The 23,836-nt window shown below is 39.1% G+C and overlaps 4 protein-coding genes across 5 annotated transcripts; 3 read left to right on the top strand and 1 right to left on the bottom strand.

Annotated features, from left to right (window-relative positions):
• Positions 1 to 17: 17 nt before the first annotated feature.
• dgcr6 (DiGeorge syndrome critical region gene 6) lies at positions 18 to 1,139 on the top strand. Its single transcript, XM_072433027.1, has 5 exons — positions 18 to 239; positions 302 to 462; positions 548 to 648; positions 716 to 856; positions 1,027 to 1,139. The coding sequence occupies exons 1-5, from the start codon at positions 133 to 135 to the stop codon at positions 1,093 to 1,095; spliced, it is 579 nt and encodes a 192-aa protein (XP_072289128.1). The 5' UTR covers positions 18 to 132; the 3' UTR covers positions 1,096 to 1,139.
• Positions 1,140 to 3,265: 2,126 nt separating this feature from the next.
• On the top strand, positions 3,266 to 10,012 carry slc7a4 (solute carrier family 7 member 4). The gene is made up of 5 exons (XM_072432851.1): positions 3,266 to 3,404; positions 4,260 to 5,319; positions 5,839 to 6,539; positions 7,765 to 7,873; positions 9,759 to 10,012. The coding sequence occupies exons 2-5, from the start codon at positions 4,335 to 4,337 to the stop codon at positions 9,968 to 9,970; spliced, it is 2,007 nt and encodes a 668-aa protein (XP_072288952.1). The 5' UTR covers positions 3,266 to 3,404; positions 4,260 to 4,334; the 3' UTR covers positions 9,971 to 10,012.
• Positions 10,013 to 12,828: 2,816 nt separating this feature from the next.
• Positions 12,829 to 17,284, bottom strand: ccdc157 (coiled-coil domain containing 157). Of its 2 annotated transcripts, XM_072432487.1 has the most exons (10): positions 17,004 to 17,284; positions 16,792 to 16,933; positions 15,260 to 15,914; positions 15,107 to 15,184; positions 14,852 to 15,024; positions 14,589 to 14,765; positions 13,590 to 13,758; positions 13,359 to 13,492; positions 13,206 to 13,279; positions 12,829 to 13,083 (listed from the first exon to the last, which is right to left on the bottom strand). In XM_072432487.1, exons 1-10 carry the CDS (start codon positions 17,249 to 17,251, stop codon positions 12,870 to 12,872), a joined length of 2,064 nt encoding a protein of 687 aa, XP_072288588.1. In that variant the 5' UTR covers positions 17,252 to 17,284; the 3' UTR covers positions 12,829 to 12,869. The 2 variants fall into 2 exon arrangements, 1 of the variants encoding a protein (XP_072288588.1); XR_011924319.1 differs by lacking the exons at positions 12,829 to 13,083; positions 13,206 to 13,279; positions 13,359 to 13,492; ... (3 more) ...; positions 15,107 to 15,184; positions 16,792 to 16,933 and having other exon boundaries at positions 15,839 to 15,914; positions 17,004 to 17,082.
• A 94-nt stretch (positions 17,285 to 17,378) lies between these two features.
• Positions 17,379 to 23,265, top strand: sf3a1 (splicing factor 3a, subunit 1). The gene is made up of 16 exons (XM_072432486.1): positions 17,379 to 17,440; positions 17,545 to 17,617; positions 17,786 to 17,895; positions 17,987 to 18,176; positions 18,260 to 18,511; positions 18,585 to 18,659; positions 18,831 to 18,981; positions 19,059 to 19,255; positions 19,739 to 19,856; positions 19,947 to 20,254; positions 21,835 to 22,062; positions 22,147 to 22,354; positions 22,519 to 22,667; positions 22,761 to 22,862; positions 22,950 to 23,021; positions 23,090 to 23,265. The coding sequence occupies exons 2-16, from the start codon at positions 17,573 to 17,575 to the stop codon at positions 23,189 to 23,191; spliced, it is 2,307 nt and encodes a 768-aa protein (XP_072288587.1). The 5' UTR covers positions 17,379 to 17,440; positions 17,545 to 17,572; the 3' UTR covers positions 23,192 to 23,265.
• Positions 23,266 to 23,836: the final 571 nt, after the last annotated feature.

Here is a 23,836-nt window from a genome sequence, read left to right as displayed (position 1 = left end):
TTACAAGCAGATTTACGGGTTGTTACTTTATATAAAGCACTGTCACGATTTGTCTGAAATTAACTGGTTTAGCTCATAGTAGCTTACAAATGTAAACGTTGAATGATGTAAAACAAATTAGCGGCTAAAGATATGATGAACGCTTATCCTGGAGTATCCTGCAGTGATACTACTAAACAACAAGAGCGACACTATTACCTGCTGTCAGAGCTGCAAACTTTAGTCAAAGATCTACCCAGGTATTCTTCTATACATCACAGTTTTATTAATAGATGAATTAAACTCTTCTGTTGTTGTACAGTTCCTTCCAGCAGCGTTTGTCCTATAACACCCTGAGTGACCTGGCTTTGGCTCTGATCGATGGGACCGTCTTTGAAATAGTGCAGGGGCTCTTGGATATTCAACATCTGACAGAGAAAAATCTGTACAACCAAAGGCAGAAGCTGCACTGTGAACACCAAGGTAACGTTTAAATGTAATACCCACGTGTACAATCCGTATGTTTGCTCATTTTATTTATATATATCTAAATGTTGACTTTGTGCAGCACTGAAACAAGAGCTTGTAAGGAAACATAAAGATGCTTTGCAGACATGCAAGTCTCACAACCTGACTCTTTTAAAGTCTAACCAACAAGCAGAGCTAGAGGTCAGCTGTGCTTGAATGTTATGTATCTAGAACTGTAAACATTTGGTAAAATGTGCATTGGTTTTAGGCTTTGGAAGCTCGTGTTCGAGAAGAACAAAGGATGATGGATAAAAAAATTGTTGCAGAAATGGATCAGAAAGTAATTGACCAACAGAACACTCTTGAAAAGGCTGGAGTGCCTGGGTTTTATGTCACTGTTAATCCTCAGGTAAATATCACTGTTTTTATTCAAATTACTGCAATGCTTAGTTGGCTGTCTTATTTTCCGCATACTTGTAATGACTATGAAACTCATTCAGCAGTTGTGTGTGGGCTGTGGTTATAGCAGATGTCCAGCAGATGGCGATGTTCTACTCAAATTAACGTTCTGATTTCCAGGAGCTGACAATGCAGATGCATCTTCTTGAACTTATTCTGAAATTACAACAAAAGGACACTCAATCATGAGTCATTTGAATCCCACATCGAATTGGAAAAGACTGGCACAAAAGCCTAACCCAGAGAAGGCAGTGTCTGTCCAAAGCTTGTGTTGAGACCTAAGAGACGGTGGTGAAATGCATATGTGCTTGTGACGTCTGTAAATAAATGATGATACACATGTTTGAAGTGACACAAAAATATCTCTGATTATCTGAAGTGAGAGAGGTAAAGCTACAAAGATGTATTCATTATTAAACATTACATACATAAATACATATATATATATTAGTCAGGAAATTCATCCTGAATCCTAAAATGATTTAATCCTAACATTCAATTCTGATCACTGATTCTTATTCCTTATACGTCTTTATAATTACATAATGCTGTTGCTAATGGCTCAATAGCTATTGCAAATAAAAATGGTGAAGGGTTTTGATGTAATACCACTTGTTCCTATCATAGCTACCGGTACTCTCGATATATCTTTATCCATTTAAGAAAGGAGTCTCCAAAATGTATAGCATATAGTGTTGTAAAGATGAAATTCCTTTCATCCTTTCAAGAACAGTTCACTCATAGTTGGTTCTGCTTCAGTTGTATTCAGATTTGTATAATAGTTTTAAAACCGTATAAAATGTTTAAAGATATTTAAACATTTTATTTATGTTCAACCATCACCGCACCCTCCTCATTCTTGATACTTCTTATGGTTTTCTCTCTTCTTTTTTTTTCTTTTTTTTAATAAGCCAACCAAGCATCTTTTCTGCTTTGGCTGTCAAGAGATTGTTAAATTCCATGCGTTTCAGGGTCAGCTTATGTGTTATTCTTTGGTCCTCAATTTCAATTTATGTTTTTTCCAGCTTGAGAATCTCCCCCTTATTTTGCATAAGACTTTTTATGTTCTTTGTTTTAATCAGCAGTATGTGAGATAATCTGCCCTTGAGTATAAGCAAGCAAAGACTCTCAGACTGCTACAACTGAGGCTGTGTTGTTAGAAATTCACACAGTGATGCAGTGACTAGAAGATGTGTTTGGAGTTTCCACCTTTTGTGTACAAATTAACTTTTTATGTTGAAATTAATTTTCAAGGAGCTATGATCAGGGATATTATTCTGGGCAAATATTCACATTCTAACACGTCTGGCTGCATAGAGCTATTATAATATTAATATATATTAATATTCTTCCATCTTAATTTTTTGTCACTTGAGATATTTTTATGAGATATTTTTATATTCATTTTTTTGTTAAAGACGCAATGGACAATTTTTCGGCGATTTGAGAACGCAGGCGGAAGTGCGCATGCACGGATCATATCGCATCTCTCGTCTCCCGTAGATTTCCGTCCACTTCTGCGTCAGCTCGAACTGTCTTTCTCGTCTTCATTTTGCCCCGTATACTGAGGGAACTATATTATGATAGATCCATGCGCTTAGGCACGCGGAAACGTGGGGACGAACCACACGCGGCTGCAGGTGAGCGGTAGGTGCGTTTTATGATTGATACTTGGCAGGACTAATGATAAAAAAATCGTCCATTCCACCTTTAGATAAAACTGCTACACCTTTAGATTTGGAGTTATACGAATTAAACAACTTTTAACCTACCCAAACTCTTCTCTTATCATGCTCCTTATTTGTTAAATGTGTTTCTTGTAAGAGAGCAACATCACACTATTCTCTTTTAAAGGATTCCATTTATTTTAACTTTTTCATATAATAGGGTTATTTATTTATTAATGTGTTATTCATGAAGAGGAAAACATTGAATATCTGGACTTTTGTTGGTGAATACCTTTGCTTCATTGAGCTCAGTGGAAAACTGGGACCACGTCTCCCCAGGATTATACTGTACATCTGGTTATTGAATAATCAAGGTATTTTTTTCTTATAATGTTAGACTTCGTGTGGCAGCCTTGGCCACCTACATTTTATGAAATATTGTCAAAACGTGTGATCTTGGCAAGTAGCAGCAGAGAGTGCTCTTTCTGAACTCATAGGTACCATAGTTATGTTTTGCCAGATAGCTTATAAAATAACGATATTATTAAAATGTTACAGATTTGCCTATACTAATTGACCAATGAAATATAAATGCATAGTGTCCTGTAAAGTATCCCCGCCCCCGGCCCCGCCCCCTCCTGTAACAGTTCAGAGGGCGGGGCTCCTGGTGGGGGGTGGAGGCGACTGTCTCTTTAAGAACCCGTGGAACAGGCGCTGCATGTTGGTTTATCCCGCTGTGCACCTTTCAGTCCATCTTTACCATCCTGGCAACATCCCGGCAACATCCCGCCCCGGCCTGGTGTCATACATGAGAGAGCCACTGCTAAACAGGTCAGAATATCAGTCCTGTGTCGTAACTTCAGCTGTTCCCGCTTGTGTCCATGTGAACGCGCCTGCTGCTGCTGGAGGACCACAATGGTGTCTGAGATGACCTCACCTGCTCAAACACTGATGTGGCTCTGCGCGAGCGCACACTTCATTTTGTTTTCAAAGATTCATTTTAAAGCTTAACGCGTTTCCCTATTGTGTCTCAAAATGAAAATATTAAATGTATGACTGTGGTGGTGTAGTAATCTTTTACTGTTCAGCTTTGTGTGCCTGCAGTTTTATTAGTGCGGAATAAAACGTTACGTAATAGCGCCCTGCTGTCGCCTTCTGCCGCTCAGGGCAGGATGCTGCGCCCTCAGCTTCTGCACACGAAATGTAAAAAGAGATGCGTTTTTTATTCTTCAAATACTATAAACTTGGTGCAATATGTGTACAGGTAGACACGTCTGCGCACAGATGCTTTAGCTTTTTAAATATAGCACACTGAAAGGGAGGCTAAAATCCTTCCACATGTTTGAAAACGTACTTATACAGATGAATGTGGTCTGGGTAGGTAAAAAGTCGAATAAAAATGAGTGTGTGAGTAGGCCAAGTCCAGGAATAATAGTTTTTATTGTTGTTATTTCAAGATCATCCCTGGCCAACAAAGACTAGTCTGTTCTTATTGCCCACTTCATAAGACATAGACTGTTAAACCTACAAAACACGGGATGTTCTGCTGTTCTTCAGCCAGTGGGATGTCGGTATTTGTGTATGTTGGCTACATTGACATATAAGTGAGCCTATTACATTTCTTATGTTGGGCACATGTGTATATTAAAGATAATCTAACACCTCTTTTCCTTTGTTCTGTTACAGATCCCCCTCAACTTGATGAATTCGCTTTGAGTGATACCACATCTTTCTGTCTTTTAAGCCCCTCTATCTGCCACCATGGCGTCCTGTCAAAGAGGCTGTACCTCAGCAGTGCGCCTCTGTCAAAAACTGAACCGTCTCAAGACTTTAGAGGAGGACATGATGGCCACCTCCCTGAAGCGCTGTCTCAACACCCTGGATTTAACCCTCATGGGAGTCGGTGGCATGGTTGGCTCTGGTCTCTATGTCCTGACTGGCACAGTGGCCAGAAACATGGTGGGACCTGCGGTCATTGTGTCATTTATCTTTGCCGGACTTGCCTGTCTGCTGTCTGCTCTTTGTTATGCTGAGTTTGGAGCGCGTATACCCAAGACGGGATCAGCCTACATGTTCACCTATGTGTCTGTGGGAGAGGTCTGGGCTTTCCTCATCGGTTGGAATGTGATTTTGGAGAACATGATCGGTGGAGCAGCTACGGCCCGTGCATGGAGTGGTTATCTGGACTCAGTTTTTAACCATGCTATCCAAAACTTTACTGAGTCACACATTATGCGCCCCTGGAACGTACCGTTTCTTGCCCATTACCCTGACTTACTAGCGGCAGGAATTCTTATTGTTGCGTCGTTTTTTATTTCATTCGGGGTCCAGGTGTCATCGTACCTCAACCACATCTTCTCTGCCATAAGTATGTGTGTCATTGTTTTTATCATGGTTTTTGGCTTTATCCTTGCCGAGCCCGTCAACTGGAGTGAAAAGGAAGGAGGCTTTGCACCGTTTGGGATGTCTGGGATACTGGCAGGGTCAGCTACTTGCTTCTATGCGTTTGTGGGGTTTGATGTGATCGCATCTTCCAGTGAGGAGGCCAAGAACCCTCAGAAGGCTGTACCAATCGCCACCGCTGTGTCTCTGGGATTGGCAGCGGTGGCGTACATCCTAGTTTCCGCCGTGCTTACATTGATTGTGCCCTGGAATACCCTGGACCCGGATTCAGCTCTGTCGGACGCCTTCTTCCGTCGTGGTTACAGTTGGGCTGGGATCATTGTAGTCATAGGCTCCATTTGTGGTAAGTGTTGTTTCAGTGTGTAACAGTAAATAATCCAAAATTACCTCCATCCACGCGGGAAAACCTGATCACAATATGACGGATCACAGAGATTAAATTGCAATATGGCTGATGTAATTCAAGATGTATGTCTAATGACTAAAATGAAAATGTAAATTGACCTTACAGTATCCATTATTGCTCACTCATCTGTCTTTGCATATAATGTTTTTAAGCGTGTAGCTCTTTATGATCAGCAGAAGTTTTCTCCTATCATTCTCACTTCACGTCTGTGGTTAATGCGTGTGGCTAATACTCATTTATCCATAGTGACCAATCTCGCAGACACATGCACACTCTACTGTTAGGTCTATTTCAGTGTATTATCAATAATATTTACAGTAGTAATATCTATTTTATTTATATAGAAAATTCCACAATACCGAACACGAGTCTTTTTGTTCCTTTGTCCCTACCTGTACTGGTCTATGGTTTGAATTTAATTTTGATTATGTTTGTTCTTTCTTGTTCTTTTTCCAGCAATGAACACTGTGCTGCTGTGTAACCTCTACTCGCTCCCTCGGATTGTGTACGCCATGGCCGAAGATGGCTTATTCTTCTCTTTTTTTGCAAGAGTCAATCCGGTCACCAAAGTCCCTGTCAATGCCATTTTAGTTTTTGGCTTTATTATGTCTATTATTGCTCTCATTTTTGACCTGCAGGCCTTAGTTCAGTTCCTATCCATTGGCACACTCTTGGCTTATACTTTTGTAGCTGCAAGTATTATTGTGCTACGCTTCCAGCCTGAAAAAGCAACAATAAAAAATAGCACGTCTCCTCCTGCAAACGCAGAGCCCTCCCCAGCACCTTCAGAATCCCAGACTTTCAAAGAGGACAGTGGTGAACTTAAACAGTATGAATCATTCTCAGACAAACTCCAGTTGGTGGAAAGGACCAAGGCGAAGGAGACACGTGCAGTAGGGCAGCTGAAGGCACGTTGGGAACCGTATCTCGGGCGTTTGCTTGGAGATTTTGAACCAGGTGAAGTTGTGGCCTTCTGTGTGCTTCTCCTCCTGATTAGCGCCGTCTCCCTTTGTGCTGTGCTGATTTTCGGAAATGGCCCACTTGAATTACCGCTGTGGAGCTTCTCAATACTTATTGTGATTTTTAGTTTGGCTTTTGTCACCAGTTTGGCTCTCATATGGCTTTACGAACCACAGAAAAACACCAAAACATTTCAGGTAAGGGAAAAGTACTGTCTACTTTTAATATATATGAAATATCCACTAATCAGACAAAGCTTTTGACCACCATTGAAGGTACCTTTTTAAAGTAGTGGTTCCCAAAGTGTGGGTCGAGGGACCCTGAAACTGGGATCGTGAGATGATATAATTATATCATTTTGACATTATTACTGTTATCTTTTAATTCAACAGTATATTTTTAGTGAAATTGGTACCACAGTACCACAACAAACTGTTCAAATAAACAACATGAAACATGATTCAATATTTTGACACTCACAATGACACTTTCAATTTTCTTCTGCAATGGTGGTCGCGAGTCCGTTGCATGGTCATTTTAGGTGGTCCATGTATTAGGCACAAAAGGTATACATATATGATATATGTTAGAACCTACATATAACGAATGTGCTTATTATGGTGTTATAAATAAGTTATAAATCTGGATGATAGAGAATAAGTAGGCTAGGTATACAGAAGGCCAGAAACACACTCTAACACTGATGAAACAGTTTGACTTTGGCTAACCAAAAAAAACGTTTGCTAGAATGAGGTAACGCACCACACAATTGTCCTTTTTGAGTTATTGTTCAGGGTGAATGATCGTAAGTGCAAGTAGTAGTAAACAGCCTTCTCCCAGACCATGGTAATGTAGACCGATTAATGAACTTTGTTAGCTCCAGGGACAATCCAGGAACAATTCTTGCTCGGCATCAAACAGAAACCCAACATAAACTTGGCCAGTTTAGATGGTTTCTACAGCACATCTGACAGGACAAGTTCAGTAAATAAGATGCTGCTGTCCCCTGACAGTCTCTCACACAATTCAATTTAGAGAAGTCAGGGCAGTTTAAAAAACCCTTCCAAAGTGGGTGATGGGGTAATTGGGAACATGAAACAAGTCATGTGGCATATTACTGAGATGGTGAAACAGCCAGAACTGTGATAAATGGACTGAATATGACCCTGGGTTACAATTATTGGAGGTGAATACAAATGCAGTTATTCAGTGGACGTGAACCAGCAACAAGTGGCATGTGCTGAGTCAAGGCTGGTCCATGTGGTCGAGCTACTCTAGACCAAAGTTTATAGTTGTTCAGAAAACACTGATTATAATAATTAGCAGCATTAGGCATGTGGCCATAATGTTATGCCTGATCAGTACAAAACGTCTGAACTTTTTTTCCTTAAATGACTAAAAGCGTTTTTTTTTTTTGCATAGGTACCTCTTGTTCCACTGACCCCAGGGGCTAGTATCCTCGTCAATGTTTTCCTAATGATGAAGCTCAGTGCAATGACCTGGATCAGGTTTGCTGTCTGGATTGGTGTAGGTAAGAATACTCACTATATACATTTTTTTTTTGTTCTAAAAATATAAAATGTGTTATGAAAATTGGAAAGAAACGAGTGGATTCTGAGGTGGATTCTGATCACTATTTACATTTAATGTTTATTATAGTCTGTTTTGAAAGATTTAATGAAATTCCATCTGGTCCACGCCGAGCTAAAACTGTCTCTCAATAGAGTACAGCCTTTCAACGACTATTACCTTAAACTGTTACATAAACTGACACACGCACCCTCCAGTGGGGTGTCATTCACATAGTTTCCCTCTAGGTCAAAAGTATACATGGATTTGTGTTTAGATTTGCACTTCCAAAGTAATACAAAATGTAATATTTGATTTAGCGTTTCTGCAGGTTATAAAGGCCTGCTGAGATTCCACATGCAGTTTAATAAATTAGGCCTAATTAGGCCTAATTTATTACGCCATAGAACCTAATATTTGATCATATTGAACGGCTTCACTTGTACTTCACTATCTATTTGAAACAATAATGGTTATTAAAGTATATTGTAATATTGTATTTGCATTGTTATGGAAGTAATAATGAATGAATGGGAGCACCTTCCTCTTTGGGAAATACTTCAACTGGTAATCAGTGTTTGCCTGGGCACTAAGGGGATCACCCTGGAAACAGATTATGTTCATTAGCTCAGGGCTTTTCTCCATCACTAAACCATTTAAACACAACTGTCAGCCCTGCAGCAAGTTAACAGGATGCACATTACACCTGACAGCACATTAAGGCCTGTCACAGGACCTACTTTCCCTGGGGAAAATGGGGGTTGGTAAAGGGTTTCTGTTCTAGCAGTATTAGATAACAGATACACCGCTAACGACCCTACTTTTGTTGAATAGGAACTTCACAAATCAATATTTCAGTGTTCATATCCACCTTATTCCAGAAGCCCGCCGGGGCGTCGCCATACAACGTAATCCTTCTTCCGGTGGTATTAGTTAACGTAGTGCTACCGACATTCAGAGGAAATAAGTTCTGCACAGACTAAAAAGCCATTTTTTAGTGAATTGGAGCATTGTTGACTTGTTGGTCACATGAACATTGGATTGCATGTATTAGGGGCGAGACTTTTCCCTCGTTCTTCATTTAAACCATGGATCTATTATATTATGAGCGGTTTCCGCTGAACCGGAAGTGCAGTTACAACGAAAGTGCCGATCGTGTGGGAAAAGAGGGGAAAGTGGGAGGGACGGAATAAGGTCAAAATAGACCCAAACAAAAACATTCCAAATTCCAGAATGGAGGCAAAATCAAAGGGGTTTTGGCAAATGAAACCAACATGTAAGTGACGTCTGAGTCTGGTTTAAAGACATTTACTATTGTACATTATTAATTTATGTTATTGGAGATTATGATGGATGACAAAAGTCTGATTTTTAAATTGTACCTGATTTACATGTTTCATTTTACTTACATAAAATTATACTTTTTGTGAAGCTCATTCAATTGTTTATTTGGTCAGGACGGTGCATGTTGAACCTACATGAAATACACCCTGTAAACATGCCGGATTGTAGCCATGGGTTAATATTCTAGACGTTCACTCTTTCAAACACACTCTGTCATATACCAGCAAACAATTGTACACATTTTTAGCGGTAGGGGAATCCACACAGACACGGAGGGAACATGCAAACTCCGGAAATCGACCCAAGGACCTTCTTGCTGTGAAGTGAGAGCGCTAACCGCTGTGCTACCTGCTGCTTAGTAATTAGACCAGATGTCTGTAAATCATTGAAATTGTATCATGGTCAACTTCATTTTGCGTAATTTTTGCCATTTTGATGACAGCATTTTGAAGGGTCTATTGTGGTCACATTGTGGATTTACTGGATTTTGTTTCTGTTTCTAGGTATTGTGGTGTACTTTGGCTATGGGATCTGGCACAGTAAGGAGGGGAAGCGCGAGCTGCAGAGCCCAGACATGGCGGCCCGTTACGTGGTGCTTCCCAGTGGCAGTTTAGTGGAAACAGTCCAGTCAGTGCAGCCCGACGGACAGGTGGAGCCCTCCGCACCCCACATTAACACTGGATTTACAGCAGACAAGTTTGGAGAGAAGAGATGATGTGTGAGCACTAATGATTAAAACACTGCCTGGTTTAATCGGTCCTATTCCTTGGCATTATAACTAGAGGTGGGTAGAATAGACAAAGGGCAACTTTATTTTATCACAAACAAAATTTAACAAAATTTGTATTGGTACATTTTATTTTCATGAGGAAATCTACTAAAGTACTTTTGAGTACAGCAAATGCTTACTGTTTCATAACAGACAAATATGTTGGCAAAAATATTGATATGTATTTCTAATTTTTTGTCACATCTTTAGTTAACAAAAAGTGTAAACATTACTACGAAATAGAATCAAGGGTAGATTTAACCCTACACCCACCTCTGGTTTTAACTGCCCAGTTTCTCCCTTTAGTGTGAAGCCTGCCACAATTTGTACTCGTCGCTTTAGGCCTGTGTCAGCACGGCCGGGTGAGATGCTCGCTCTGTTACTTTGTGATATCTGTAAAACTTGTAATACTCGAATGTACAGTAGAGCTTTATTAACTGCCCTGTAAAACCTAGCATTGCAAATATGTTCTATCTTTAATTTATTATTATGTCGTACACATTTTTTTTTATGTTTACCAAGCACCAAAACAAATGCTCTTCATTCACAGTGAAATTTAACTTTATTCTTCAGCCAACGTTTGCCATGAATCTCAGTAGAAAAATGCACATTATGTAGCTGCACAATAATCACGCGTGCACATTTACACTTTGCTTTTATTCCAGTCAAAAGCTTACACTCCCATGTCCTCAATATAAGCCCCATTCACACATGCAGCTTGACCTGGGAATTGACCTGCATTTTGCCAGGACATCTGTGAATAAAGCCAAAACGGATTTCCCTGCATTTTTGATCTAGCAATTCCCCTGGAAAAGATCCGGGAGTAATGCAAGGAACAGTTATGTGTGAACAAAGCCAGATAATTGCCAGTACCACTGCTCGTTTCTTTGGTTACGTGTTTGGATTCCCAGATTACACTGTGCAGTTAAGTTTGATTTCCATTTATTTTAAATGATAACATTGTTTTAGTGACAGAATACAGAGATGCATTGCTAAGTTAAGTGTGAACAGAGACCCAGCTCTGGGACTGAAGTGCAGTGTGAATGGAGCTTATATAGACCGTCTACAAATATCAGTATTTATTCAGGAACACATGACAATTTTGAAATGTTATTACATTACCTTTGCCATTGTACTAACCATTTGTCTACATTCGATTTGCCTTGCGGGCAAAATATGCTGCAAAGACTTTTCTGTTTTAATTTGTTTTTGACAAATATTCAAATCACCTGTATATTGGTTTCTTTTTGTACAATGTTAGATACTAACATAGTGCTGCCGGTGAATACAACGACATTCAACTATCGGCACATTGTTAAATCCCCTTTCAAGTTACTGATTTAAATGTTTCATATCTTCCACGTATATATATCATGTTTGTTTCTCTTCATTTTAACAATTCTTCTTTTATTATGTGTGTTATAGTCTTTCTAAATGTATTTTTGATCTTGGTACTCAGTTCTATTACTATATTATTATAATATGTTGGCTATATATCATCACAATCCAAGCACATACACACAGAAGTAAGGCTGATGCTGTTTACTACATAAACTCAGTCATGTCTATGGGACTCTTAATCCCATCAGATTTGCAGCTGTCCCCTCACCAGCCAGTTTGACCCAGATTAGACAAAAGCACAAATGATGTGACAATTCTGACAACATTCCCACACCCTCGCCTTCTATTACCCATTCATGTCAAAACATAAAAAAAAATTTGGTTTGTACCGGCAGTTGCACTTTGTCATTTTATTTCATCTAGTTTGCATGTGACCAACCCGATGGCCTTAAATATTTAAGATTTCTAAATCTCACATCTTGCTGAAATGGTTGTTATAAGTTATATTTTATTCAAAATCTATATGGCAAAGAATGTACAGTGAACATCTCTTATTGTTCAAATGGCTTTTAGAAGTATATGGACATTATGTGTTCTGCTTTTGTTGTCAGGGCCAGTGATATATTCTGTGGTCATGGTCTTTTTGTGCACAGTTCGACCCAGTTCCTCTCTCACTCAGGAACTGTTTAATTCTGTAATGCACAGGTCCCCCATGTTTTAATGTCTGTATAAACTTATATAATAGACACAAATAAATGTTTTGAAGCAGCATTAACATGTGTGTATTGTTCGAGCAACTTGCTTTGTCAAAAGAGGAATACTTTCTTTGTTTTCTTTCTTACTTTTGTACTATGTCGGTGTAATCCCTCATTCGTCCAGGCGTGTTCCATAGTAGAAAAAGCTTCAGTTGTAGTAAAATAGACGTTTCGACTCTCATCCAAGAGTCATTGTCAAAGACAATGATTCTTGGATGAGAGTCGAAACGTCTATTTTTTTCTAACTGAGTCCAGATGACTACAACTGAAGCTTTTTCTATTACTTTTGTACTATTTGCACAGGACACAGACTAGTAATTTTACAGGTTTTGGAGCCAAAAAACCAAAACAAACAACAAATCTTTCAAACAGTTACTCAAGAATCAAACACATAAATGTGTCCAAATGTATTATTAACATTTAAAGCACATATTAAATATGGTAATGGCTATATAATATTTAATGTTTTTTTACTCAATATTTTTACTAAATTATTATAACTGTATTGTACAAACAAACAAACAAACACAAGAACAGAGGAAAATGTTAATGATGTGGAGATCTTCTAGTTCAAGTCTCAAATTCATTATATTGCAGTAATAAGTCTCAGTCTCCAAGATCTCTAAACAGTAATCTGATTTTACAGGAAACTAATCAAATAAAGAGAATTGAAAAAGAATACAAGGAAACACCAGTCCGGCACACAAATACCCAAACTGCTTAGATGCATAGTTTGTGTTTAAACGCTGTCACATTCTTCTTTGTTTGAGCACCCTGATCTTTCTAGTTTTCACAGAAGAGGAGTGGAGCTGTAGAGTCTGAAAGTGGAGTTGCACAGAGGAGAGAGAGGAGGCAGAGGCAGACATTCGATCCTCTGATGCAGCTGATTTCAGGCCACTTTCCCCTTCAGCTTCCTTCCTGTCGTTACTGTATTGCTGAAGCCGCTCGGCACTGCCTCTAGGCCTGCACCAGAGGGGAAAAACAAGGCCGACTTTAGTAGTGGGTTTAGTAGTAACCGTGGCTTCTGCAGAGAGTGGACATTGCGTATAATTTTACCACCTAAGTTATCTAACACAATAACTCACAATAGAGTTCCTTGTACGTCACTGGTTGGATATTCTTCAATTCTCTGCCAGTCATTCCATATTTTTTGAGGCTCCTGTGAATGTTTATGTATGATTGTTTGTCAAATTATGACAAATATTGGCAACATTGGCAGTTGGTATATTATTACTCACATCACTGGATTGAGCTCTTTCTTTCAGCTTCAAAAGGCTACAATACAGAGTACTGTTCTCTTGCTCCAAAACATGAATGCGGATGCAGTTTGCCTTGAACTGTTGCTCCATATCCAAAGTAACATTGCCCGTACCTTTAAGTAGAGAAAATATCATTACCCCCTATATGTTTATTGTTTTCATCTTGCTAGTTTGCATATTTTCCTGTAGTAAAGGTAACCAGAGACTCACTTTGTGGGTGAGCCTGAGGCAGTGGGTTCAGGTCTGGAAAAGCCACCAGAAGTCGCTCTCTCTCTGTACAGGCTTTTATGTGCTGCTTCAGCTCAGCCACAGTGTTTGTCAGATCACTAATCTTTGTGCGGAGTTTCTCTTTGTCCTTTTCGAGTTTTACACACAAGTCCTAATTGTAAAGAGATGTCAAGTGGTATGGTTCACATGAATAGATATGTAATGACCAAAAAAAAAACAGGATCAATATAATAAATTGTATTAAATGGCCTTTAATATGGATGTTGGAACAGTACAGTAAAATGCTGTGACCTAAAGCCCCACTGGCCTTCCTTGCACCCATTTCCAATTCAACCACTCCCACTAGAGCTGCAGTATAGGTTTCAAAATAAGATATCTTGATTATTTGACTTCCTTTTTTATACTATGTCATGTTTATTTTATTTTTTACAGGTTACAGGGATCACATACTTTTCCTTATATAGAAATAAAGGAATGGTGTTTTGTGCCACTTCAGGGAGGGGTGTGGAGAGACGGAGCTGTCTTGAACTGTGGGTGTGCTGCCTTAGCTGTTTTCTTTTCCTTCGTTTAATGTTTATTTAGATTTAGATTTGCACTGGCAGCATACTGTGTCAGCTACTCTTCCTGGCGTTTCATTTTCAAATATTACGTTTCACAAATGCTCACGACAAACATCATAAAAACATTTACTGTTGCTTGCTGCTAGCTAAACTTGCTTCAGATTAACTACAGTTTTAGGAAATGCTATTTAACAGTAATGTACTACTTTCACATATTGATAACAGGTACAAACCAATATGAGTTCATGCAGGTTCACACATACCATATTCATATCAATTCATTAATTTGTGTTTGGAGTATGTTGGTTCTGACTATTTTTATATTTTCCATTAATAATTTGAGTAAACTAATTGGTGGGTCTACCGTTTATATAAGCTGTGCTGTGTATAACTCGCCATTACAATATTTTGTGTGGTTTACCTGTTGTTGGTTGAGCTTGGCTTGTAGTTGCTCACTGTCTTCTGACATTTGCTGTATTTGACCATGAAGCTCAATCTGTTTTTCTTCACTTTCTGCCACTTGCCTTTGTAACTCCTCACACTCTTCATCCAAGCCATCCACTCGCTCCACAAGATTTTTCTGTTTGGCCTGCATCGACTAGACAGACGTGAAATATTTTTATATAATCATTACAAAATTAAGCATATCTGAATAAGAGATATTCTCTAGTGCTGGAGACTTGCCTCTTGTTGGCGACATGCACTGTGGTATTTAGCTTTCTCTTTTTGCAAACAGAGCTGGAGTTCAGAGATATCGCCCTGGAATTGTTCCATCTCTTTTTGCAGTTGATGGCTGCAGCTTTCTTTTTCTTCTTGCAACTGTCTGATCTTCTCTTGGAGAGAATCATTTTCTGTTTCTGCAACAAGATTAAGATATATGTATGAATTGTTGCAGTGTGAACTTACCAGATACTGCATTATAATTACTGCATTTATTACCAAAGGCTTTAATTGTATCTTGTTGTACAGCTACTTTCTCCATCAAACTTGAGTTTCTTTCCTCCATGGACATGATTTCTGTTACAAGTAACATCAGATTTACTGAAAATACAATATTATGTTATGATCATGAAATCTAATGTTATACTGCACCTCTTTGGCATTTTTGTTGCCCTTCTTGTTGCCTCTGCTGTGTTTCTTTTGCAGATCTCTGAGCTTTTCGCAATGAAAACTCCAGTTGCACATTGATGGCCTGGTAGTTCTCCACCTTTTCCTTAAGTTCCTTTTGTAGTCTTTTCACATCAGACTTTAACCCATCTTTCTCTGTTTCAACTGTAACTATTTTGGCTTTGAGTGGCTCCACTGTCCCTCGCACATCTTGTAAATGTTTGGTCAGGCGCCGCATGTCCCTTAACTCCTCAGCTCCCCATTGGGTGACATCCGTGGCAGTCAATTGGCCCAACGCCACAGTATCCTGCACTGCGACTGACAGGGGCTGCAGTGAAGATGGCAATCCCTCGCTTTGAAACAGCTCGATGAGTGCTCCTCCAGTCTTTCTCAACACAGACTGGGTTTGATAACAAGCATCACAAGGGACAAGACATGATTCAAATGTCTGAGAGCCGACATTTTGAGTGTCCACTTTAGGAGTGTATTTAATAGAGCTGTGTACACTGTGATTCTGTGGCAAAGATGATAGCGAGCTGGTGGAGGACTTTGCAGATGAACAGTGGTCACTCCTTAAATTTTGACTTGGTTCCAGAGATGACAATAGATCATCACAAAGTGTCTGTTTTTTACTGGACACCTGAAATGAAAATGAAAGTAGATGTAGACTTATACAAGAATAGGTTGGTTCAAGTCCTAGGATTTGATGATGTCACAATCTCAGGTGGTGGGCAGGTCTATGTAACTACATGGGCGATATTTCTATGGGAGTTTTTGGAAAATATATCATAAATAGAGATCCACAAATGTTGAGTCTTCTCACTGTTTGTTTTGAATTGGCTCCACACATTTGTAATATTAATCTCATGGCTTAAAGCAAGTTGGAGTTGAATTGTGGCACCACTTTCAGAGGCTATTGTGAACAAATGATTTTGTTTATTTATACTAACAAACAGTTTTTTTCATATGGATAGGCCCAGCAATTACAGAGATACAGTATGAACCATAAACCAGGTCAACCAATCCTCAATCCACAGTTAGACAACTAGTATATTAATTATAAAATAGGTTGCGTTGTAAAATGTTATGATGTCATAGTATCAAATAGTGTAAATAACTCAGTGGTTGTTTTCAAAGGAAACATCCAAAATAGAATCCCAATGATGAGCATTCTCATTATTCGTTTGGAATTGGGTTCACAAACCTACAATATTAATCGGATGGTTTAAAGTCTATTTCATCAGACAACAATAATGTCTTTGGAGTTGAATAATGCACCACTTTTTTAGGCTAGTGTAAAAAAAACAAAAAACATTTTTGCTTATTTTTTACTGACAGAAAGGACATTGAACTTTGTGCCAGTTTTTGTTTCATGTGAATGGGTCCAGTAATTACCGAGATATGAACATGAACCAGGTCAACAAATCTAGTGTTCTAGACAGTTAAACAGGAACTGTATACGACTGTAATGTTGTGCTGCCACATGAACACAACCTATTTAGGGCTTCTCAATGTACCTGATATGTAACCAAATTACTCCAGTAGTTTCTGACCACAAGGCCGAGCGGCACATATCCTTTCTCCTGTGTTTGATTTCTTTTGAATGAGTTTGCCGGGTTTGCCACAAAAACATTGAAACTTTGCAGAAGAAGCAGAAGTCTGGGGGGAAGAAAACTGTTAAGTTAATCACAATACTTCAACTCAACATGAGAACAAACAACATTACTACCTGTCAATCACAAGCTCCAGTAAAACCATGTGGGAGTATTGATTGAATTTGTCCTCTCCCTCTATGAAGTGATACTGGTCCAACAGGGCAACCATGTCCAGATTACAGGACAGTTTGTCGGGGAACTTCCAGGAGGAAACGCGCACCGGGCCAGTTCGGGAAAACACGTCTAAAATGGCTCCTTGTAAATCCACCAAATCTTTTCGCAGGCTTTGAATACAGTCCTCACGGCCCAAGAAGTCAGTCATGACGGACTAAGCTGTTTCTGTCGGCGGAAGATTTGGAAAACTCACATTAGGTGCCATGGGTGTTGCGTGTATCATGTTGTTTCCTTGGCAACACGTTAGAATGACTTCAGCCCCCAGAATGCCTTTTCCCAACACCGGAAGTAATCGTCCGCCATTGTAGGAGCAAACGAAGAAAGCACGACGCGCAGAGTAAGTCTCGTAAAATAGCTACATTTCAGTTTTTACATATAAGTTAGTTATAAAGCGTCAGTGGAAAGAGTACCAGATGTATATTAATCGCTTCTGACTTACAGGAATCGTCCACCTGCGATAAAAGCAGCTATGCCGCCTGGGCCTGTTCAAATTGTTACCCCGGAGCCTAACAAGGTAATGTTAGCTAAGTTATGATGCTCTACTAGCATGAAAATGTTGATACCTCGTAACTTTTTTTCTTGTATGAACATGCTGAACTGCTTAAACTACTTATAAATGCCATGGGCCCCACATTATTTTGACCATTTTATTAAGTTGTTGTTTTTTATGTGTTTGTTGTAGCCGAATGAAACGGCAGAGGAAACTCCAGCCACTAAACCCATTGTAGGCATCATTTACCCGCCTCCAGAGGTTCGAAACATTGTTGACAAGACAGCCAGCTTTGTTGCCAGGTTTGATTGTTTTTTTGTATATAGTGTTTTCTTTGCAAGTTTTTTGGTCACTATGTGATTACGTAACAGTTATTTATCTGTCATTTTACAGAAATGGACCTGAATTTGAAGCTCGAATCCGTCAAAATGAGATCAACAATCCTAAATTTAATTTCCTCAACCCTAATGACCCCTATCATGCCTATTATCGCCACAAAGTCAATGAATTTAAGGAAGGCAAGGCACAGGAGCCATCAGCTGCCATTCCTAAAGTTATGCAGCAGCAACAGCTTCCACAAAAAGTAAGTTACTGTATATTATTTGAATGGTTTAAGTTGGGTCCATTTAATTGATCTTAGTATTTTAATGTATTTTTTAATCAAAGGTGCAGGTGATCCAGGAAACTGTGATCCCAAAGGAACCACCTCTCGAATTTGAGTTCATTGCAGATCCACCATCCATCGCAGCGTTTGATCTTGATGTGGTCAAACTCACTGCCCAGTTTGTGGCCCGTAATGGCCGACAGTTTCTCACTCAGCTCATGCAGAAAGAACAAAGGAATTATCAATTTGATTTTCTGCGGCCCCAGCACAGTCTTTTCAACTACTTTACCAAACTGGTGGAACAGTATACAAAGGTGGGATGTGGTTGTTGAAATTTTATTCTGAAAATTAGAAGGCATTTTATTAACCTATCCTTTCCTCTTACAGATTCTCATACCTCCAAAGGGCCTTCTCAACAAGCTCAAGAAAGAGGCTGAGAATGCAAAAGACGTTATGGACCAGGTAAGTCTTTAAGTACATCGTATAAGATGGATATTAGCTCATGGCTACAGTCAGGTGTGTTTACATGCATGTGACCATGTTCTGACCAAATGAAGCAGCAACAATATTTCCTGTACAATAGTATGGCATTGGCTGGTTACTATTAACAAAAACTATTGATGAAACGTTTAGGTGAAGTACCGTGTTGAATGGGCAAAGTATCAGGAGCGTGAAAGGAAAAAGGAGGAGGAAGAAAGAGAGAAGGAGCGTGTTGCATATGCACAAATTGACTGGCATGACTTTGTAGTGGTGGAGACCGTGGACTTCCAACCCAATGAACAAGGTAATATCTAATAATTATATATAACATGATTTAGATGTAGCCTCAAAATGTCAATGTTTCCAATGTTTTGTTCACAGGTCACTTTCCTCCGCCAACAACACCAGAAGAGCTTGGAGCACGTATTCTCATCCAAGAACGGTATGAGAAGTTTGGGGAGAGTGAGGAAGTGGAGATGGAGGTTGAGAGTGAGGATGAAGATGACGTAAGAGAAGACCGGCGTGAAGGCCATCCATCTCAGCCTGATCAGGACACACAAGTGCAAGACATGGATGAGGTATGAAATGGAGCATTCTTTTAGCATAAAAAGTGTCCTATATAATTATACATTCATACGTAACTTAATCATCATATCTCTGACTGTGGAGCTCTTTTATTTTAAAAACTCAAAAATATAACTTTTTTTTAATGGCTAGATTTTGATTCAAAGGGTGGTCCATGAATTTTTCAGCCAATAACAATTCACAATATTTGTTATTGTTGAGGCCAGTAACCAATATTCACTGATATTTATATTGATATAAAAAAAATAATAAGTTGACAGCTTTGACAGAAGTTTTTTAATTTCCCTATAATGTATTAAAACCTTTTTCCCTTCTGGGAGCAGACTTGCCTGTCGATAAAATTGACACCTATTGCCTTTTTTGTTTCCATATAAAAGTGAATTTATCTCACAACATGAAGACCAGCATCAGGCAGCTCCCATATTTTCCTAATTATACCTACCGGTAAATTATACTTTGCATTGGTCCATGTTTAGGGATCTGATGAAGATGAGGATGGGATGAAGATACCTTTACCTCCTGAGACTCCTATGCCGCCTCCTCTTCCTCCAACTCCAGACCAAGTTATTATTCGCAGAGATTATGATCCCAAAGGTATTACTTGTTTACTGTTATATTGTATGAGGCATGGTGCTCGTGTTATTTTTGTGTCCTGACCTAATTTGTATGTTTTTTTTTTTGTAGCTTCTAGGCCCCAGCCTTCAGTGTCTGTTCCAGATGAGTACCTCATCTCACCCATTACTGGAGAGAAGATCCCGGCCAGTAAAATGCAAGAGCACATGCGTATTGGCCTGCTAGATCCACGCTGGAGGGAACAGAGGGACCGCAGCATCCGAGACAGACAGACAGAAGATGAAGTGTACGCTCCTGGCTTAGATATTGAGAGCAGTCTCAAACAACTGGCTGAAAGGCGTACTGATATCTTTGGTGTTGAAGAAACGGCTATTGGTAAAAAGATTGGTGAAGAGGAAATTCAGAAACCAGAGGAAAAGGTGAGCATCTATAACATAAAATTATTTCATGTCGAGTTGGGACGGGACAATTCTCGAGATGGTATCAAATCATTCGATACTGGTGGTTCAATCTCAGTTGCATGTTGAGGGTTTTATCTTTGTCACTTTCTGTCACTCAGGAATGACTAAAACATGAACTAGACTTTTGGTTTACGTGTCAGTAATTAATTAATATGCGTCGTGACCCACGGCAAAAATGCAATCTTTTTTTGAGACATTATCTTCCGAGTTTTCCATTGGAAAAAGACCAGTTTAGACGCTTTTACTTACTATGATTTGTTTAGTTGTAAAATGGAGACGAGAGCGATGTGCAGACATGGAAGAGTCAAGAGGAGTACAGACTTGGTCAAATAAATTATCAAAACAAATATAATATATAAAAGTAAATGCACAAAATAGATTTCTGATGGTGATTGTACAATATGTCTAACTAGATAATTTGCAATGGCTGAAGCCATTGCTGGAGTGTCTGCGTCTCTCTCCCTCTCTCTCCTCCCTCTACTCCTCTCCCTCCCACTCCCTCCTCCCGCTCTCTTCCTCTCCCCCTCCTCTCTCCTCCTCCCTCTCTCTCTCGCTCTCTCGCTCTCACGTGCTCAACTGGCTCTGTCACAAAAGCCTAAAGAATAAAGCCTAAAGAATTCCGCAGACACTCATGCCCCATTTAATTTCACTGGGGAAAAAGTACTAATACCTTTTGCAAATTCTGCAAAAAGTACAAGTTGTTCAAATGTCAAAAGTAATAGCACACGTACTACTGCGAAAGCGATCGTAATGAGGTATAACTCGTTGAAATCGGTTGAAGCGTTAAGAAGTTGAAACTGTAAATGGAAAATCATGGAAAATATAATACAAAATTCGTGACATCACTCACAATACAAGAACATGGTGTCTGCGTGACATCACGCAGACGCTCAACTCAATTACCTATATCATAAACACGCATGCCCCTATGAGACACAATTCAAATTTTTTTCCTCAATGGCCATAGCCAAATCAATTAAACCAAACAAAACACAAAGTTGCCTGTAGACTACATTGTGATTTATTGTATTGTATTTATTTTATTTAGCAAATGAACAGATTAATTTATTTTTGGCCAACAAAGTAAAAATAATATCGAAATCGTGACCCGTCTATCAAGACGAGAACCGAATCGTGACAAAGTGGTATCATCCCATCCCTAATGTTGAGGTGTGGTTTGTTTCATGTGCAATTACTGTGAAATTCACCTGCAATCCATGTGCTGTCGTGAAACATATTCATGTGCAATTACTGTTGTGATCACATGCAATGGTATTTTTTTTTATTTATTTTTTTTTATCTTTATTTTTTCCCCTCCAACCCTTGTTGGGTTTTGTCTATGGGAGTTTTTGTTTATAGGAGATCTTCTACGGAAAGTGTTTTTTCAGACTTCCTATAGGTGATCTGTTCTTTTCCACTGTATCTACCTGCGTTGCATCAATGAAATTTCCCCATGTGGGACAATAAAGAAATATCTTATCTTTAAGTAAAAAGTTCCTTTTGAATATGTTCTTAATTTTCTGTATTTAAAAAAATAGGTTACCTGGGATGGCCACTCTGGAAGCATGGCACGTACACAGCAAGCGGCACAGGCCAACATCACTCTCCAAGAGCAGATCGAAGCGATTCATAAAGCTAAAGGACTGGTTGGAGAAGACGACACTAGGGAGAAAATTGGCCCCAGCAAGCCTAGTGACCATCATCATCAACCTCCCATGCCCTCTCTACCCAAACCCTCAATGTCAATGCCACGCCCACCTTCTGGTGTAAGTTATTCTGAATGCAACTATAAAATGTTATATTACTTTTTATTTGGCTGACCATCAGTATTTGTGACACTTTCTTTATAGATGCCCCCTCAAGTCCGTACCACATTGCTTTCTGCTATGCCTGTTATGCCAAGGCAACCTGTATCCTCAGTTGTTCGCTTGGGTCCAGGGCAGGTTATCACCCCAATGCCACCTATGATTCCTACTTCTCGTCTCAATATGGTCCCCATGCCACCATCAGCTCCTCATCTTATGGCCCCAAGGCCACCTCCAATGGTAGTTCCAACAGGTAAATAGAAACAAATCATATGAAACTTTTAGTTTTATATAAGTAAATATCAGAATCAGAAAAGGGTTTATTGCCATTCATGTGGATAAAAATAATGAATTCTAAACCTAAATTTAAACTCAAATCCATACCCTCAATCTTAACCCAACCCCTTCCTTTTCCAGCATTCGTTCCCGCTCCGCCTGTACCACAGCCTCCTGCTCCTGCACCTCCTATCCACCCCCCTCCACCTCACGAGGATGAACCTGTCAACAAGAAAATGAAGTCTGAGGACAACCTGATTCCAGAGGAGGAGTTTCTGCGCAGAAGCAAGGTACCTTTTTTAAACATTTTGAAATTCACAAGCTATTACATTTCTATAAAAAGTATTAGATTTATCATACTGATGATTTTTTTTTTCTTTCAGGGTCCAGTGGGAGTCAAAGTGCAGGTTCCCAACATGCAGGATAAGACTGAATGGAAGTTGAACGGCCAAGTGCTGAATTTCACTGTTCATCTTACTGACCAGGTGTGTGCTGTCATATTTTAGAAGTATTAAAATGTATTACGTACATAAATACAGATGGTGTCTAATGCAATAACTTTACCCGCACAGGTATCGGTCATCAAAGTTAAGATCCATGAAGCTACTGGTATGCCTGCTGGAAAACAGAAGCTTCAATACGAGGTACTTATTGGATAATTTGGGTTTTAGTCACTGTTGATGTTACTAATACAATGACTTTCAATTTCTAGGGAATTTTCATCAAAGATTCCAACTCTCTTGCTTACTACAACATGGTCAATGGGTCCATCATTCACTTGGCTTTGAAAGAAAGAGGAGGAAGGAGGAAGTAAACCTTGCACTACACAAATGTCACATGTTGTAATCATTGTTGTGGTTTTAGTTTAATGAAACAATATATAAAATGTATTATTCCAACGTATACAACTTCTTAATGGCAACATGTACTATACCATTGATTTAAAAAATAAAGAAATTCCACCAACTCTCGTCTTGGATTAAGAACTTCTGGTTTATTTTGTGTTTGTATTTTGACAAAAAAATAGCTCTAATTTGTAATAAAAAAAATTAAAAAAAATCTAACGTTAAATCATCCATCCAAGATGACTGTAAACTGTTACTAGGCTGACCCTCTTTTGGTTGTCCTGCTCAGCATTATTGGCCCGTGTCCCTCGTTCTGCATATTAATGGGAACACTTTTCATTGATGCCAAATAACTGAAATAAAAAGTGTGATTCCCATAGAATACAAATATTTTTTGGATGTACTGACTTTCTGGCTTATAACAATGTGATTGCTATTGCTGTTACTATTTATCTGTAATTTTTGAGTGATTGAAAACTGATTACAACGGTTTTTTGCAGTTATTAGTGATCTTAACCACACTCAACAAAGGGTCCCTTTTCTCTAATTTGTGCTGGTCACTAACCGCAACCGTGAACTGAAAATCAAAACCATAGTGTGTGTATAAAATATAT

The sequence above is a fragment of the Eucyclogobius newberryi genome, unplaced genomic scaffold (assembly GCF_026437365.1).
Source record: "Eucyclogobius newberryi isolate DKJ021-1_F unplaced genomic scaffold, fEucNew1.0.hap1 SCAF_6, whole genome shotgun sequence".
NCBI classification, from domain to species: Eukaryota; Metazoa; Chordata; class Actinopteri; order Gobiiformes; family Gobiidae; genus Eucyclogobius; species Eucyclogobius newberryi.
The sequence above is the reverse complement of the archived record's forward strand: the minus strand, read 5'-3'. Positions and strand labels throughout refer to the sequence as shown.